The sequence below is a fragment of the Cottoperca gobio genome, chromosome 11 (assembly GCF_900634415.1).
Source record: "Cottoperca gobio chromosome 11, fCotGob3.1, whole genome shotgun sequence".
Classification (NCBI taxonomy): domain Eukaryota; kingdom Metazoa; phylum Chordata; class Actinopteri; order Perciformes; family Bovichtidae; genus Cottoperca; species Cottoperca gobio.
This window is the reverse complement of record NC_041365.1, coordinates 13,025,685-13,044,891: the sequence shown is the minus strand read 5'-3', so window position 1 is coordinate 13,044,891 and position 19,207 is coordinate 13,025,685. Positions and strand designations below refer to the sequence as shown.

General features: G+C 41.5%; 2 protein-coding genes across 3 annotated transcripts; one reads left to right on the top strand and one right to left on the bottom strand.

The window, feature by feature from the left end:
* Window positions 1-7,325: 7,325 nt before the first annotated feature.
* LOC115016051 (1-phosphatidylinositol phosphodiesterase-like) lies at window positions 7,326-8,658 on the bottom strand. The gene is made up of 4 exons (XM_029443716.1): window positions 8,655-8,658; window positions 8,060-8,288; window positions 7,594-7,651; window positions 7,326-7,475 (listed from the first exon to the last, which is right to left on the bottom strand). Exons 1-4 carry the CDS (start codon window positions 8,656-8,658, stop codon window positions 7,326-7,328), a joined length of 441 nt encoding a protein of 146 aa, XP_029299576.1.
* A 797-nt stretch (window positions 8,659-9,455) lies between these two features.
* On the top strand, window positions 9,456-18,903 carry oscp1a (organic solute carrier partner 1a). 2 transcript variants are annotated; one of them, XM_029443443.1, is made up of 11 exons: window positions 9,456-9,567; window positions 11,571-11,725; window positions 13,520-13,687; window positions 13,858-13,938; window positions 14,067-14,170; window positions 15,027-15,155; window positions 15,262-15,310; window positions 16,100-16,129; window positions 17,598-17,740; window positions 17,821-17,878; window positions 18,686-18,903. In XM_029443443.1, the coding sequence occupies exons 1-11, from the start codon at window positions 9,456-9,458 to the stop codon at window positions 18,806-18,808; spliced, it is 1,152 nt and encodes a 383-aa protein (XP_029299303.1). In that variant the 3' UTR covers window positions 18,809-18,903. The 2 variants fall into 2 exon arrangements, with proteins under 2 accessions (XP_029299303.1, XP_029299302.1); XM_029443442.1 differs by lacking the exon at window positions 16,100-16,129 and having other exon boundaries at window positions 15,262-15,316.
* The last annotated feature ends 304 nt before the right edge of the window (window positions 18,904-19,207 follow it).

The following is a 19,207-nucleotide window of genomic DNA, read 5'->3' as shown; positions in this document are numbered from 1 at the left end:
TAATTCCTCCACAGATGTTGGTAGTTTAGTAACAGACGGTGTTTCAGAGGGTGGTTCTAATTCCTCCACAGATGTTGGTGGTTCTGCAACAGTCGGTGGTGGAGAGAGTGGTTCTGATTCCTCCACAGATGTTGGTGGTTTAGTAACAGACGGTATTTCAGAGGGTGGTTCTGATTCCTCCACAAATGTTGGTGGTTCTGCAACAGTCGGTGGTGGAGAGGGTGGTTCTGATTCCTCCACAGATGTTGGTGGTTTAGTAACAGACGGTATTTTAGAGGGTGGTTCTGATTCCTCCACAAATGTTGGTGGTTCTGCAACAGTCGGTGGTTGAGAGGGTGGTTCTGATTCCTCCGCAGATGTTGGTGGTTCTGTAACAGTAGGTGGTTGGGAGGGTGGTTCTGATTCCTCCACAGATAATGGTGGTTCTGCAACAGTCGGTGGTGGAGAGGGTGGTTCTGATTCCTCCACAGATGTTGGTGGTTCTGCAAGAGTCGGTGGTTGAGAGGGTGGTTCTGATTCCTCCACAGATGTTGGCGGTTTAGTAACAGACGGTGTTTCAGAGGGTGGTTCTGATTCCTCCACAGATGTTGGTGGTTCTGCAACAGTCGGTGGTTGAGAGGGTGGTTCTGATTCTTCCACAGATGTTGGTGGTTCTGCAACTGACGGTGGTTGAGAGGGTGGTTCTGATTCCTCCACAGATGTTGGTGGTTCTGCAACAGTCGGTGGTTGAGAGGGTGGTTCTGATTCCTCAACAGATGTTGGTGGTTCTGCAACTGACAGTGGTTGAGAGGGTGGTTCTGATTCCTCAACAGATGTTGGTGGTTCTGCAACAGTCGGTGGTTGAGAGGGTGGTTCTGATTCCTCCACAGATGTTGGCGGTTTAGTAACAGAAGTTATTTCAGAGGGTGGTTCTGATTCTTCCACAGATGTTGGTGGTTCTGCAACTGACGGTGGTTGAGAGGGTGGTTCTGATTCCTCCACAGATGTTGGTGGTTCTGCAACAGTCGGTGGTTGAGAGGGTGGTTCTGATTCCTCAACAGATGTTGGTGGTTCTGCAACTGACGGTGGTTGAGAGGGTGGTTTTAATTCCTCCGCAGATGTTGGTGGTTCTGCAAGAGTCGGTGGTTGAGAGGGTAGTTCTGATTCCTCCGCAGATGTTGGTGGTTCTGTAGGAGTCAATGGTTGAGAGGGTGGTTCTGATTCCTCCCTAGATGTTGGTGGTTCTGCAAAAGTTGGTGGTTGAGAATGTGGTTCTGAATCCTCCACAGATGTTGGTGGTTCTGCAACAGTCGGTGGTTGAGAGGGGGGTTCTGATTCCTTCACATATGTTGGTGGTTCTGCAACAGTCGGTGGTTGAGAAGATGGTTCTGAATCCTCCACAGATGTTGGTGGTTCTGCAACAGTCAGTGGTTGAGAGGGTGGTTCTGATTCCTCCACAGATGTTGGTGGTTCTGCAACAGTCGGTGGTGGAGAGGGTGGTTCTGATTCCTCCACAGATGTTTGTGGTTTAGTAACAGACGGTGGTTGAGAGGGTGGTTCTGATTCCTCCACAGATGTTGGTGGTTCTGCAACAGTCGGTGGTGGAGAGGGTTGTTCTGATTCCCCCACAGATGTTGGTGGTTTTGTAACAATCGGTGGTTGAGAGGGTGGTTCTGATTCCTCCACAGATGTTGGTGGTTCTGCAACAGTCGGTGGTTGAGAGGGTGGTTCTAATTCCTCCACAGATGTTGGTGGTTCTGCAACAGTTGGTGGTTGAGAGGATGGTTCTGATTCCTCCACAGATGTTGGTTGTTTAGTAACAGACGGTGTTTCAGAGGGTGGTTCTAATTCCTCCACAGATGTTGGTGGTTCTGCAACAGTCGGTGGTGGAGAGGGTGGTTCTGATTCCTCCACAGATGTTGGTGGTTTAGTAACAGACGGTATTTCAGAGGGTGGTTCTGATTCCTCCACAAATGTTGGTGGTTCTGCAACAGTCGGTGGTGGAGAGGGTGGTTCTGATTCCTCCACAGATGTTGGTGGTTTAGTAACAGACGGTATTTCAGAGGGTGGTTCTGATTCCTCCACAAATGTTGGTGGTTCTGCAACAATCGGTGGTTGAGAGGGTGGTTCTGATTCCTCCGCAGATGTTGGTGGTTCTGTAACAGTAGGTGGTTGGGAGGGTGGTTCTGATTCCTCCACAGATAATGGTGGTTCTGCAACAGTCGGTGGTGGAGAGGGTGGTTCTAATTCCTCCACAGATGTTGGTGGTTCTGTAACAGTCGGTGGTTGAGAGGGTGGTTCTGATTCCTCCACAGATGTTGGTGGTTTTGTAACAATAGGTGGTTGAGAGGGTGGTTCTGATTCCTCCACAGATGTTGGTGGTTTAGTAACAGAAGTTATTTGAGAGGGTGGTTCTGATTCTTCCACAGATGTTGGTGGTTCTGCAACTGACGGTGGTTGAGAGGGTGGATCTGATTCCTCCACAGATGTTGGTGGTTCTGCAACAGTCGGTGGTTGAGAGGGTGGTTCTGATTCCTCAACAGATGTTGGTGGTTCTGCAACTGACGGTGGTTGAGAGGGTGGTTTTAATTCCTCCGCAGATGTTGGTGGTTCTGCAAGAGTCGGTGGTGGAGAGGGTGGTTCTGATTCCTCCACAGATGTTGGTGGTTCTGCAACAGTCGGTGGTTGAGAGGGTGGTTCTGATTCCTCCGCAGATGTTGGTGGTTCTGTAGGAGTCAGTGGTTGAGAGGGTGGTTCTGATTCCTCCCTAGATGTTGGTGGTTCTGCAAAAGTCGGTGGTTGAGAATGTGGTTCTGAATCCTCCACAGATGTTGGTGGTTCTGCAACAGTCGGTGGTTGAGAGGGGGGTTCTGATTCCTTCACATATGTTGGTGGTTCTGCAACAGTCGGTGGTTGAGAAGATGGTTCTGAATCCTCCACAGATGTTGGTGGTTCTGCAACAGTCGGTGGTTGAGAGGGTGGTTCTGATCCCTCCACAGATGTTGGTTGTTTAGTAACATACGGTGTTTCAGAGGGTGGTTCTAATTCCTCCACAGATTTTGGTGGTTCTGCAACAGTCGGTGGTGGAGAGGGTGGTTCTGATTCCTCCACAGATGTTTGTGGTTTAGTAACAGACGGTGTTTCAGAGGGTGGTTCTGATTCCTCTGCAGATGTTGGTGGTTCTGTAACAGTCGAGGGTTGAGAGGGTTGTTCTGATTCCCCCACAGATGTTGGTGGTTTTGTAACAATCGGTGGTTGAGAGGGTGGTTCTGATTCCTCCACAGATGTTGGTGGTTCTGCAACAGTCGGTGGTTGAGAGGGTGGTTCTGATTCTTCCACAGATGTTGGTGGTTCTGCAACAGTTGGTGGTTGAGAGGATGGTTCTAATTCCTCCACAGATGTTGGTAGTTTAGTAACAGACGGTGTTTCAGAGGGTGGTTCTAATTCCTCCACAGATGTTGGTGGTTCTGCAACAGTCGGTGGTGGAGAGAGTGGTTCTGATTCCTCCACAGATGTTGGTGGTTTAGTAACAGACGGTATTTCAGAGGGTGGTTCTGATTCCTCCACAAATGTTGGTGGTTCTGCAACAGTCGGTGGTGGAGAGGGTGGTTCTGATTCCTCCACAGATGTTGGTGGTTTAGTAACAGACGGTATTTTAGAGGGTGGTTCTGATTCCTCCACAAATGTTGGTGGTTCTGCAACAGTCGGTGGTTGAGAGGGTGGTTCTGATTCCTCCGCAGATGTTGGTGGTTCTGTAACAGTAGGTGGTTGGGAGGGTGGTTCTGATTCCTCCACAGATAATGGTGGTTCTGCAACAGTCGGTGGTGGAGAGGGTGGTTCTGATTCCTCCACAGATGTTGGTGGTTCTGCAAGAGTCGGTGGTTGAGAGGGTGGTTCTGATTCCTCCACAGATGTTGGCGGTTTAGTAACAGACGGTGTTTCAGAGGGTGGTTCTGATTCCTCCACAGATGTTGGTGGTTCTGCAACTGACGGTGGTTGAGAGGGTGGTTCTGATTCTTCCACAGATGTTGGTGGTTCTGCAACTGACGGTGGTTGAGAGGGTGGTTCTGATTCCTCCACAGATGTTGGTGGTTCTGCAACAGTCGGTGGTTGAGAGGGTGGTTCTGATTCCTCAACAGATGTTGGTGGTTCTGCAACTGACGGTGGTTGAGAGGGTGGTTCTGATTCCTCAACAGATGTTGGTGGTTCTGCAACAGTCGGTGGTTGAGAGGGTGGTTCTGATTCCTCCACAGATGTTGGTGGTTCTGCAACAGTCGGTGGTTGAGAGGGTGGTTCTGATTCCTCAACAGATGTTGGTGGTTCTGCAACTGACGGTGGTTGAGAGGGTGGTTCTGATTCCTCAACAGATGTTGGTGGTTCTGCAACAGTCGGTGGTTGAGAGGGTGGTTCTGATTCCTCAACAGATGTTGGTGGTTCTGCAACTGACGGTGGTTGAGAGGGTGGTTTTAATTCCTCCGCAGATGTTGGTGGTTCTGCAAGAGTCGGTGGTTGAGAGGGTAGTTCTGATTCCTCCGCAGATGTTGGTGGTTCTGTAGGAGTCAATGGTTGAGAGGGTGGTTCTGATTCCTCCCTAGATGTTGGTGGTTCTGCAAAAGTTGGTGGTTGAGAATGTGGTTCTGAATCCTCCACAGATGTTGGTGGTTCTGCAACAGTCGGTGGTTGAGAGGGGGGTTCTGATTCCTTCACATATGTTGGTGGTTCTGCAACAGTCGGTGGTTGAGAAGATGGTTCTGAATCCTCCACAGATGTTGGTGGTTCTGCAACAGTCAGTGGTTGAGAGGGTGGTTCTGATTCCTCCACAGATGTTGGTGGTTCTGCAACAGTCGGTGGTGGAGAGGGTGGTTCTGATTCCTCCACAGATGTTTGTGGTTTAGTAACAGACGGTGGTTGAGAGGGTGGTTCTGATTCCTCCACAGATGTTGGTGGTTCTGCAACAGTCGGTGGTGGAGAGGGTTGTTCTGATTCCCCCACAGATGTTGGTGGTTTTGTAACAATCGGTGGTTGAGAGGGTGGTTCTGATTCCTCCACAGATGTTGGTGGTTCTGCAACAGTCGGTGGTTGAGAGGGTGGTTCTAATTCCTCCACAGATGTTGGTGGTTCTGCAACAGTTGGTGGTTGAGAGGATGGTTCTGATTCCTCCACAGATGTTGGTTGTTTAGTAACAGACGGTGTTTCAGAGGGTGGTTCTAATTCCTCCACAGATGTTGGTGGTTCTGCAACAGTCGGTGGTGGAGAGGGTGGTTCTGATTCCTCCACAGATGTTGGTGGTTTAGTAACAGACGGTATTTCAGAGGGTGGTTCTGATTCCTCCACAAATGTTGGTGGTTCTGCAACAGTCGGTGGTGGAGAGGGTGGTTCTGATTCCTCCACAGATGTTGGTGGTTTAGTAACAGACGGTATTTCAGAGGGTGGTTCTGATTCCTCCACAAATGTTGGTGGTTCTGCAACAATCGGTGGTTGAGAGGGTGGTTCTGATTCCTCCGCAGATGTTGGTGGTTCTGTAACAGTAGGTGGTTGGGAGGGTGGTTCTGATTCCTCCACAGATAATGGTGGTTCTGCAACAGTCGGTGGTGGAGAGGGTGGTTCTGATTCCTCCACAGATGTTGGTTGTTCTGCAACACTCGGTGGTTGAGAGGGTGGCTCTGATTCCTCCACAGATGTTAGTGGTTTAGTAACAGACGGTGTTTCAGAGGGTGGTTCTGATTCCTCCACAAATGTTGGTGGTTCTGCAACAGTCGGTGGTTGAGAGGGTGGTTCTGATTCCTCCACAGATTTTGGTGGTTTAGTAACAGACGTTGTTTCAGAGGGTGGTTCTGATTCCTCCAAGGATGTTGGTGGTTCTGCAACAGTCGGTGCTGAAGAGGGTGGTTCTGATTCCTCCACAGATGTTGGTGGTTCTGCAACAGTCGGTGGTTGAGAGGGTGGTTCTAATTCCTCCACAGATGTTGGTAGTTCTGCAAGTGTCGGCGGTTGAGAGGGTGGTTCTGATTCCTCCACAGATGTTGGTGGTTCTGCTCGAGTCGGTGATTGGGAGGACGGTTCTGATTCCTCCGCAGATGTTGGTTGTTCTGTAACAGTCGGTGGTTGAGAGGGTGGTTCTGATTCCTCCACAGATGTTGGTGGTTTTGTAACAATCGGTGGTTGAGAGGGTGGTTCTGATTCCTCCACAGATGTTGATGGTTTAGTAACAGACGGTGTTTCAGAGGGTGGTTCTGATTCCTCCACAAATGTTGGTGGTTCTGCAACAGTCGATGGTTGATAGGGTGATTCTGATTCCGCCACAGATGTTGGTGGATCTGCATCAGTCGGTGGTTGAGAGGGTGGTTCTGATTCCTTTACAGATGTTGGTGGTTCTGCAATAGTCGGTGGTTGAGAAGGTGGTTCTGATTCCTCCACAGATGTTGGTGGTTTAGTAACAGACAGTGTTTCAGAGGTTGGTTCCGATTCCTCCACAGATATTGGTGGTTCTGCAACAGTCGGTGGTGTAGAGGGTGGTTCTGATTCCTCCACAGATGTTGGTGGTTCTGCAACTGACGGTTGTTGAGAGGGTGGTTCTGAATCCTCAATAGATGTTGGTGCTTCTGCAACAGTCGGTGGTTGAGAGGGTGGTTCTGATTCCTCCACAGATGTTGGTGGTTCTGCAAGAGTCGGCGGTTGGGAGGATAGTTCTGATTCCTCCGCAGATGTTGGTTGTTCTGTAACAATCGGTGGTTGAGAGGGTGGTTCTGATTCCTCCACAGATGTTGATGGTTTAGTAACAGACGGTGTTTCAGAGGGTGGTTCTGATTCCTCCACAAATGTTGGTGGTTCTGCAACAGTTGGTGGTTGAGAGGGTGGTTCTGATTCCTCCACAAATGTTGGTGGTTCTGCAACAGTCGATGGTTGAGAGGGTGATTCTGATTCTCCCACAGATGTTGGTGGTTCTGCAACAGTCAGTGGTTGAGAGGGTGGTTCTGAATCCTCAACAGATGTTGGTGCTTCTGCAACAGTCGGTGGTTGAGAAGGTGGTTTTGATTCCTCAACAGATGTTGGTGGTTTAGTAACAGATGGTGTTTCAGAGGGTGGTTCTGATTCCTCCACAGATGTTGGTGGTTCTGCAACAGTCGGTGGTTGAGAGGGTGGTTCTGATTCCTCCACAGATGTTGGTGCTTTAGTAACAGACGGCGTTTCAGAGGGTGGTTCTGATTCCTCCACAGATGTGGGTGGTTCTGTTGCATGTTTTGGTCTGGGTGTTGGTTCTGAATCCTCCCCAGATGTTATGGATTCTGGTGGAGGTGCTGTTTCAGAGAAGGGTTCTGAAGTCGGCTTGTATGTCAGGGATTCGGTTATAGGTTCAGGTTCAGAGGATTGTTCAACATTTGTTGATGCTTCAGGTGTATTGTCGGGTTCTGGTGTCGTGTCTGTTTTTCTTTTAGTTTGTGGCTCGATTGTAATTTGAGGCATTTCTCCATCATGTCCATGTCCTTCTTCTGCACCTTCACCACAATTGCATGGTTTCAGTTGAGTGATGATTTGAATAAGATCAGCACTCGGAAAATCCATGCTGAAGACACCTAAGCAACCTCGGTTTGAGGAGCTTTTCTGATGTTGCACCAGAAATGTATGAAGCTGCTTGTTAACTTTTTTAGCCAAAGTTTTAGGATTTTCAAGCCTGGATGCTGCACAGGTAGTCCGTACAATGTAATGGTTACAGAGGTGTGACTTGATATCCTTTATTTTATTTTCAACATTATTTAGCTTGTGATATTCAAAGAAATATGATTTATGGTTTTTTGTTCCAGCATTGAACGTTTTACTCTGGAGAAAAACAATCCTGCCCCTTGCCTGTTGCATGTTTGGTACTGACCATGTAGTTATTATTTTATTTTGGAACTTTTTAATCAACTTTTTCATCAGTTTTTCAACTTTTAACTTGTATACATTAAAATAATGTGGTCTCACTTTCAACAGCACAGTCTCGCTGCTATGGGCTGATAGGAAATCTAAAATGATCGTTAGGACTTTTAGAAATTTTTGCCCAAACATCCAGTGTCTATGCCAGATATGAATATTGTTTTGCGTGGGCAGCCAAATCCCAGCATGCATTTCAAAATATCGTATTCCCACATTAAGTTGGTCTTTTAAGGTCCAGACTTGACATTTATCAAGTGGTCCTCCATGTAGTGATAAGCTTTCGTGTGTTCCAGGAATAGAGATAGCAGATACCGGAGTCTCGTCGGGTATAAACCTCATCCAATCCAGGTTGTAAAATTCAGGATCTAGGGTCTTATTATCATTGAAAGCTGTCCCTGAACAGGCAGTTATTCTGATGGGGAAAAGACATGACTATGCTAATTAAATATTTCAACAACATGCAAATAAAAACAGGAAAACTGTCAAAATATGAAACTAATTTTAGCTGAATATGTTATCAAACCATACAAAGCGGTGTGATAAATATGAAGAAAAAATTACAACTCAATACAATTATCAATATTAGGTTTGACTTACATAGAGAAAAGCCAGATGCAACGATGGATCACCATATTTGGGTCGTTTTCGCTAATTTATGGTCCAGTCAGCTCGATCAGAATTTGTTCAGCTCTCTTTTCCAGATGTTTACATTTTTGTCTCAACTGTCAATTTGTAAAATGTTTCACAAGAAAAGCTTTTACCCATGGAGCCGACTGTGACATATAGTATAGGCAATTGTCTGAGTGTTAGTGAGCTGCTGAAATGGTGAGCATGGAGATAAACTTTAATTTGCATGTTTTTACTCCCTAATCTTTGGAATGGCAGGAAGAGAGAGAGAAAGACAAAGACGTGTGGAAATTGTAAAAGTGGTGGACAGATCATATCGTAACTGTTCAGTTGTGGCTTTAATTGATCTATTCCTTAAATACTAGAGCAATACAATGGTATTATAGAAAAGAGTGTGTAAAAACTTGTGGAAGCTTTCCCAGAAGACTGGATGATGCTATAGCAGCAAATTAATACTCATCACATAAAAATAAAAACATACAAATCTCATACTTTGTAATTCATTTCCTCATTGATTTGCCCATGCAATGTTAAATAAAATGCAATATAAATGTTATTAATTATATAAGCCTATAAAGCACACATTCTTGGGATGTACAGAAATTGAACATATACCAGGCATTAACCTTCTGTGGTTGGTTGTGATGTGCAGTCACGTCATCCTTATCCTGGCCAATAAGCTTTGTGTCTGGCCTCTGCTGATCCTCTTTCTCACCACCTGTCGCCTCTTAACGCGACAGTTTATCTGCAGAAGCACAATCAGATAAGACTTAACATGGACAATTTGTTACCAGTGGCAATTTGCAACAGCAAGAATCAGATAATTCCTTTTAAATGACAATAGTGCTTTTGATCTGAAAGGGGCTCAACTGCTTCAACGTCTACTTCTGCACCAGCTTTTGTCTTCGAGTTAATCCCTTCTTTGTCTTTGCAAGATGTCTGTTAGAACTCTCCCCCTGGTTTTCATTAATCTTGGTGGAGAGATGCTTTACATACTGGACCAACGCCTACAAGCTCTCAACACGTCTGAGGACAATTCAGAGAAAGGTAGAGGTAGCTAGAGAACTGACAGGCTTGGTACGTGTGTGCGTGTTTAGCTTCCAGTCATCCCTCCTCCTGTCAAGCTTTATAGCTTATGCTTTAAAACTGAACATGTGCAGCTCATATATCTCATGCACAACAATGACAAGTCTATTTTCTTTCTTTTCTTACTCCGGAAATCTAACTTGGATGCAGGAGTGTGGTCAGAAAATGACAGAAAAAGAGGTATCCATGCCATACTCGAAAATATTATTTAGTCAGCTCCTTGTGCCCCTGTAGCAGTGGTGGAAGAAGTATTAAGGCCTTCTACCTAAGCTAAGTAAAAATACCAATACTACAGTGTAGAAACACTCTGTATCAAGTAGAAGTCATACATTTAAAAGTTGACTAAAGGAAAAGTACTAATTTCAGAATAGTTTAGGCCTATATTATCAGATTATATTGTTGATAAACATGTGTGTAGATGTGGGGGAAATTATATAAAATATATATATGCACACACAACTTTATGTACTGCTGGGTAGCTTGATGTCATGTATCAATTATGATATAATATAATTTAGATTGTTGATTATTTTGTATTATTAAAAATATTTTTAACTTTTTTGTTTTCTTATGTAACATTATGGGACTTTAACTGCACTTTGTTGCACAACCTTTGTTGCAGAACAAATTGTCTTTTTATCCTTTAAAAGTCAAGTAATTAAAGTTATCAAATAAATTATGTCACGGTGTGGTGTAGGAGAGGAGCAGTTCAGCAGACGATATAACAAAAAAAGTGAGTTTTAATAAAACAAAACTGAAACACTTATACAAAGTAGCAAAATAATAGTGAACAGACAAACTAGGTAGACACAGGGTAGACACGGCGTAACGGTAAACACGGGGTAGACACGGCGTAGACACCGGGTAGACACCGGGTAGACACGGGGTAGACACGGCATAGACACGGGGTAGACCACGAACAGGCTGCGCAGACCACGAGCGGGCAGCTAACAGACACGTAACATGAACAACGAACCCACAAAGAACACTGAGACAGACAGGGATATATACACAGACACTAAATGAGGGAACGAGACACAGCTGGGAGAGAAAGGCAAAAACACAAGGGCAGGAAGTAGAAACAACAGAGAACAGGTAATTAACATAATAAAACAGGAAGTACAAACACAACACAAAACAAAACAGGCAGATTGTTACAAATTATACAAAGTACAAACATTTGGCTCTGAATTGCAGGAGTAAAAGCAAATAGAAAATGGAAATACTTAAGTAACTTACAACTACCTCAAAATTGTACTTAAGTATGGTACTTGAATAAATGTAGTTACTTTCTACCACTGCTCTGTTGTGACTACTATTAGCTGTAACACTGATTAATGTAAATCGAGGTCCATTTTTAGATATAGTAGTAGCCTTGTCTGTAAGATATACCCCTCTAAATACCCAAAACACAGTAACTACTTATATTAAGCCATACAATTATAAAACTATATCAAGTGTTAGCTAGCTAACCACGTCTAGCTAAAGCTTTAACTATTTGTGTTTACTGATTTTACTGTAGGCTGGTTGTAAAATTGTATGAAAAAAACAAACATTTTGATGAACCAACATGTTGGTAATTCTGTGTTTTATTTCCCATAACTAAATGCGGAATAAGATATTCCAAAGTGTAGATTCATTTATTGATTTCCATATAGCTACTGTAAATAAAATACTTTCTTAAAAACCACAAAAATGTGAAAGAACACATTTTGTTTGTAGATACTGTGTTTTGCTCTTTTGTGACTGTGCAAAGGTTGAGGGCAGTAGCCCAGTAGCATTTTTTGGGTCTCATCTTAAAACTTTACGTTTTCTTTTTCACTACTTCTTAACATCTGTGGGTCTTGCATGTCTGTGCCCAGGGGCCCATTCTCTCATAATCCGCCCATGGACATAAAATGTTCAATTGCAAATTTAAGGCAGAAGTAACCCCCTTTTTGTTTCTGTCTCTTGCCCACTCACAGTTATGAATGACATTGTTGGGACCATGTTTAGTAAAGACTTTATGGATGAACTTATCAAACCTCAGCAGCTGTATTCTCACAGAACACTGAAAACAGTGCTAACTCGGTTAGCGCATGCCTCCATCATGAGGCTGAACCCGGCCAGCATGGACAGGGTATGTATAAGATGATGGAAAGACATCTTTTAACTGTTAAGTCAATGCTCAAGTTAAAGTTATTTAATGAATTAACATTTTTTTAATTGTGTTAAAGCTGGGGTAGGCAGTTTATTTTTGTTATCATTGGGCACATTACAAACTAATTCAAGGCTCGCTACAATGTTGGAGAAATATAGCCGTGTGTTACAGAAGGCTAAACTATTAGCAACATTTTCTCTCCATTTCTGAAATGCTTCTCCGATATTGTCACTGTCTTTTTGATAAGTCGGTGTTAATTTTTTGGATTGCTTTGCAGTTTAAGCAGTTGTTGCGAATAGAAACTTTTCCTGCAGGATATTTCTCCGTTGAATCAGACTTTCACCATCTGAAGGGACGTAGACGCACATCTGCATTTAGTAGAACAATAGGAAAACCCTCTGTGTGAAAACAGAGCCATGAGAAGGTGCAGAAGTCTAGTTTTCTCTCAGACTACTTGAATTACAATACGGATTATGTTATGGTAACTTTTTATCAATGACTGCAAAAATAAACTACCTACCCCAGCTTTAACAGTGTTTTTTACATATCTAAAATCCTGGTCTTTCAATCCATGCAGAATAATTGTACAGTATATTCCAGGTGTGCGGGCCATGCAAGGACTGCCCGTCACTGTCACAGTTTTGCTTCCATAATTTTATCAGGTGAAATGTTGAGGGTTTTAATGGTTTAAAGTCACATGACGTTTTTCAAGTCTGAAAATAAGTCAAATATCTCAAGTCCAAATCTAAGGGTGCATCCCAAGTCTCTTAAATTGCACCCGCAGTTGGATCATCAGTCAGTTGGCTTTAACAGCTGAAGAGTCTTATGACGGAGTTTGTGCCTACACACATGTGCTAATACTAATACAGGCGCAGTTATCACCTCCAGCAGCCTGTTACCTGTTCAACAATTTTACACAGACACAGATTACTGTGTCCTGCTTAAAGGCACAGGGACCATTTCTACTGCCATTTTCATTCAGCATTTGCATCTGTATTTATTCATATTCTGATTCCAGATTATGGTTATGATGTCTTTTGAACAATGGAAATTATTTATTAGACTAAATGTTCCAGGTAAAGTTGAAAGTGCGTCACTCCTATCAAAGCCGACGCTCGGGAATAAAAAGCTTCATATGTGACTGAATAGAAATGACGATAAATGTAAATCTAAAAAGTGTTTCTTGCTGATATACAAACTCTCCTACTCTCTCTGGATTGAATTATATCCATAATATAAGTTAATGAGAGAAATAACAGATCATGAAAAGTATGTGTAATGTAGACAGTTTCGTTGTTCAGATCTACAATTAACAAATTTTACTAACTAGGTGGTAAATCAGAAAACAAATTAAATACAAAACTTGGGAATAATGCACTTGAGTTCAATCTTTTATCTGTCTTCACTGCGGTATGAAACTGCAGTGATGTTGAAATGTATCAGATCAGTCTGATGCAGCGTCCAATCAATAACTGATATCCAGTAAAGGGTAGTGTCAGCTGCTTTCGTGTCTCCTCGCTCATGGCTCCTCAGAGATGCCTCCTCGATACTTTGAGACTTTTTTCAAGATGGCGCACCAAAACGACATTGGGTTCAAGTGAGGAGCAAGGAAATATGAAATAAGAGAGTTGGGATGTACCCTTAGTGTACAGCTTTTATACTAGTTGCAATTTGACGAAAATTGTGTGTTTTGGAGAAAAAAAATGTTTTTATTTGATTGTAGTGGCGGCACCTCCCTAAAGTTTATACCTTCTTTCTTTTTCCCTCCTGTAGCTTTACGAACTGATGGTCATGGCTTTCAAATATCAGGTCTTCCTTTGTCCACGGCCTAAAGACTTGCTGCTCATCACGTACAATCACATAGATACCATCAGGGAATATGTTAAACACACTCCTGTGGTTGTGAACCAAGTGGACGAGACACATAGGAAGATCATTGAGGTATTTTGAGAGGTGTTTTTCAAAGCAACCTTCAATTATCATATTCTGTTACCTAATGCTTTAAACACTTATTGCTAAAGGATTCAGTGCATACTGTCTGGATTCCAGCTGTCAGTTTTGTCACCTGTATCCTATGTGACCTGTGTTTGTTCTTCTTGACGTTCTTCTAGGTATACTCATCTTTACCAGAAGGTGAATTCCAGCTTCTCAGACAAACACTGCTCATATTTTTTCAAGACATGCATGTTCGAGTAAGTCCTGTTTTTTTTTCCTTTTTTTAATTTATCCCTCCATACATCTAAAATGAAAATATAACAGCTTCTTTTTTACAATTTATTATTACAAAATGATAATTATTTTATACATTATACATTTATAGGTGTCTCTTTTCCTCAAAAATCAAATCCAAAATCCTAACGGACGTTTTGCCCTGTCAACATCAGGCCCAGTGCCTCATGGGATAGATGTTCCAGGGCTTATTAGGTAGGCAGCTGACGAACATGGCATTGTCATATTAATGACATATGTCATATTAAATGACATATGTCATATGTATATACATATACATATATATATATATACAATATATATCTGTATGTATATACAGTATATATAATGTATAGACATATATATACATTATATATACTGTACACTGAACTGTATACAGTATATATATAAAGTATATATAAAATGTATATATATATATATACAGTATATATAATGTATAGACATATATATACATTATATATAATGTACACTGAACTGTATACAGTATATATATATACAGTATATATATAAAGTATATATAAAATGTATATATATATATATATATACAGTATATATAATGTATAGAAATATATATACATTATATATACTGTACACTGTACTGTATACAGTATATATATATATATATATATACAGTATATATATAAAGTATATATATATACATTATATATATATATATACATTATATAATGTATAGACATATATAATATATATATATATATATATATATATATATAATATTAATTTCTAATCTGTCCTTTTTCCTTTTTATCTGACATACATGTCAAATGAACAACTAGCCAAAAATGTATTTAAATTGCATACCAACGAAAGTGTGTATTCACCCAGGGTAACGGGACCGTATAGACGAGGTGTTTTGCTGCCATCCCCCAGCCAATCACCCCCATTAGTGGCACCAGAAGCAGCTGTTTGTTTGGTGCAACTGTAAAGGCTCTTCTGACAAGATGATGTGTCTTAATTTGAAATTATCCTCTGACTGCTTCTAAGAAATATCTTAATATTCCATAGTGTCTTCATCCGTTTCCTGTTACAGGATGTTTGACAGAAAGGGCAGAGAAGTGAGACGATGTGAGTTCCCCACAGGAGGAAGTTACAGCAGCCCTGTCAGAGAGGGATGCTTTGAACTGCATGGAGACAGAGTAATCAGACTGGGCATGAACATGTATGTATGAACTGTACACCACATATACTATCGTTTATATGGATAATGAAATATAAGTGGACTAGAAGATGACAACACTGTGTTTTGTGTGTCATGAATTAAAAAGGTACACAATTAACCATCCAGAGGAGACACACACATCCAAGGCTCCCTCTGTGAAGGTAATAATAGGAGTGATGAATGTTACAAGCTTTTCTCGTTGGGAAATCATAATACTCCTGATTGTATTTTTTACTCCTAAACCTGTCATATTGATTTATATTTTATTATATGCATTTTCTTTGCACAGTTCCTCAGGCAACAGTACAGTGCTGGAATGTAAGAAAGTACATTTACTCAAATATTGTACTTTTTACTCCACAACATTTGACATTTATAGTTACTGGTTACTTTTTACTTATAAAAACATGATATGCTTATATGATATGATGCAGTACTGCACTACTAAACTACCCAGTAGCATACAAAGTGTCTACAATTGGCTCCACATTGACAAACTGCATTAAAATTATTTTACATGTACTCGTTAGTGACAACAGAATGTAATATAATAATAAAACAATTGTAAAAAGGAACCATTTTGCATAATGAGTAATTATATTTTTGATATTGTTAGTACATTTTTCTGATAATCTTGGGTATTTTTTATTTATAATTGAGTACTTTTACAATGTGGTATTGCTGCTTTTACTCAAGTAAAGGATATGGGTACATTTTCTATGATAAAACTTTATTTGTGTAGCATATCGTATAGTGTATCTTTTTATTGATGTACAGTATATCTCAAAAGTGAGTACACCCTTTAGATTTTTGCAAATATTCTGTTATATCCTTTCAGGGGATAACATTATCCTACTGAAACTTTGATATAACTTAAAGTAGTCAGTGTGCTGCTTGAATAACAGTATAGATTTATTGTCCTTTGAAAATTACTCAGTACACAGCTGTTAATGTCTAAACAGCTGGCAACAAAAGTGAGTACACCCCATAGTGAACATGTCCTAATTGTGCCCAATGATGTTGTTTTCCCGCCCTGGTGTCATGTGACTCGTTAGTGTTACAAGGATTCAGGTGTAAATGATAAGCAGGGCTGTTAAATTTGGTGTTTTGGGCACAATTCTCTCTGAATGCTGGACAACATGGCACCTCATGGCAAGGAACTCTCTGAGCGGCTGAAAAAAAAGGATTATTGCGCTTCACAAAGATGGCCTTGGCTATAAGAAGATTGCCAACACCATGAAAATGAGTTGCAGCACAGTGGCTAAGATCATACAGCGGTTTTCCAGGACAGGTTCCACTCGGAACAGGCCTCGCCAGGGTCGACCAAAGAAGTTGAGTCCACGTGCTCAGCGTCATATCCAGAGGTTGGTTTCCAAAAATAGACGTGCGAGTGCTTCCAGCATTGCTGCAGAGGTTGCAGAAGTGGGATGTCAGCCTGTCAGTGCCCAGACCATACGCCGCACACTGCATCAAATCGGTTTGTATGGCCGTCGCCCCAGACAGAAGCCCCTTCTGAAACCGATGCATAAGAAAGCCCGCAAACAGTTTGCTGAAGACAATGAATCCAAGAACATGAGTTACTGGAACCATGTCCTGTGGTCTGATGAGACCAAAATAAACCTGTTTGGGTCAGATGGTGTCCGGCGTGTGTGGCGGCACCCTGGTGAGGAGTACCAAGACAAATGTGTTTTGCCTACAGTCAAGCATGGTGGTGGCAGCATCATGATCTGGGGCTGCATGAGTGCTGCCGGCACTGGGGAGCTGCATTTCATTGAGGGACACATGAATTCCAATATATACTGTGACATCCTGCAGCAGAGCATGATCCCCTCTCTTCGGAAACTGGGCCGTAGGGCAGTTTTCCAACATGATAATGACCCTAAACACACCTCCAAGATGACAACGGCCTTGCTGAAGAAGCTGAAGGTTAAGGTGATGGACTGGCCAAGTATGTCTCCAGACCTAAACCCAATTGAGCACATGTGGGGCATCCTCAAGAGGAAGGTGGAGGAGTGCAAGGTGTCCAACATCTGTGTGCTCCGTGATGTCGTCGTGGAGGAGTGGAAGAAGATTCCAGAAGCAACCTGTGCAGCTCTGGTGAATTCCATGCCCAGGAGGGTTAAAGCAGTGCTAGATAACAATGGTGGTCACACAAAATATTGACACTTTGGGCACAATTAGGACATGTTCACTATGGGGTGTACTCACTTTTGTTGCCAGCTGTTTAGACATTAACAGCTGTGTACTGAGTAATTTTCAAAGGACAATAAATCTATACTGTTATTCAAGCAGCACACTGACTACTTTAAGTTATATCAAAGTTTCAGTAGGATAATGTTATCCCCTGAAAGGATATAACAGAATATTTGCAAAAATCTAAAGGGTGTACTCACTTTTGAGATATACTGTATAACCTTCCTGTAAACCTCTTCCTTCCTGAAGACGGATGACACTCCGAACCTGCTGGCCAAAGAGGAGCTGAACCTGCTGGCTCGTCTGATGGGCAGCATGAAGGCCGAGAACATGCCTGAAACTGGCTTTTGGATCAACCTGTTTACTACAGACCAAGAGGAGGAGGAGGAGGCGTGAGTGCCTTTCTTTTCTCTTTTTCTTAACTATTAAATGAATTAATCCCCACAAATATTTTTACTTTGGTTAACAGGAGAGCTTCAGATGGAGCTGAGGAGTCCTTGTTTGGAGTGATAAATATTCAAGCGATGCAGGTAGGATGATGTAATACAGTAGACTGTTAACCAGCTTTTAGTCAAACTAACTGTTTGCATCTTCTAACCCCGAGAGAGGTTACAGGCACTGATGGGACACACCTCATTAGGCTGATTGTAAAGGACGGAAATAAGTTGAAATAAATAGTGAAAGTGAAAAATGAAGAGGTATATAAAACTAGAATAATAAAAGAAAATTCATAAAGCAATTTCAAGACAAAATTACAAGGCAAAAGTGATAGTGGTGTAATTAGTAGCAGCAAATTCTGTATTGTAAACATTAACAGCGTACTCCAGACTTATATATAATATGATTAAGTAGGCTAATGAAACCAAGTGCCTGTATTAATACAAAAATACAATAGTGTATATAATGTAATAAAACAGTTTAACACATGGATATAATATAGTATTGTGTAGTACAGTATAATATAGTATGGGATGGTAGATAAAGTATATAATAAAATGAAGTAATATAGCATAACATAATATAAAAAATAGTATAATTAATATTCATAGTATAAAATATAATAAATATTTAATATGATAATATATTGCATAGCATTATACGATTAGCATTAAATGTTTTACATTATAAGTACAAGTCCGGAATTCAACATTTTACTTAAGTAAAAGTACAGAAGTATTATCAACAAAATGTACTTAAAAGTTAAAGTACACATTAAGGCTAATGATCATGACATTGATTCCCATTGTTCCTCTATAGACAATTAATGATTAACCTTCTATACAAGTTCATTATAAATATGTGAAGAGTCGACATGTTTGGGTTATTGTTTGATTCAGGATGAGCAGGTTGCGACTGAGCTGGCTCGAATTGCCGGACAGTTTGCAGAAGGAGAAGAGACGCCTGGAAATCTGAGCAGCAGCAAAGGAGACGACCTGCTGGCCATGATGGACGACCTCTGACCTGATGTGTGGTTTCAATTAATGTTTCCATTTTACTGCCTAATTCTTTATCTACACTTGGTTGTTTAACATTGAAGCAGATTAGAGAGCACAATATGTCCAATGTCTCATACTGTAGCACCTACTAAAACTTTATTATATTTAACTATATTTAAATGACTAGCATTTGTAAAAGTATCACACAAATGCAAATTGTAAGACCTGCTATATTTGATAATGTATTTTCTATTTAAAAAAATATGTTTTCAATAAAGTATTTACTTAAAATATGTTTGTGTTCTGTTTTGGTTTTTTTAAACACAAAGCAAGACTAAATTAGCTATACATTTTTTAATTATTTAATTTTTTCGACAAAACTTTAGGCAAATATGGTGGATACATGTCACATTTCCTAAAGGT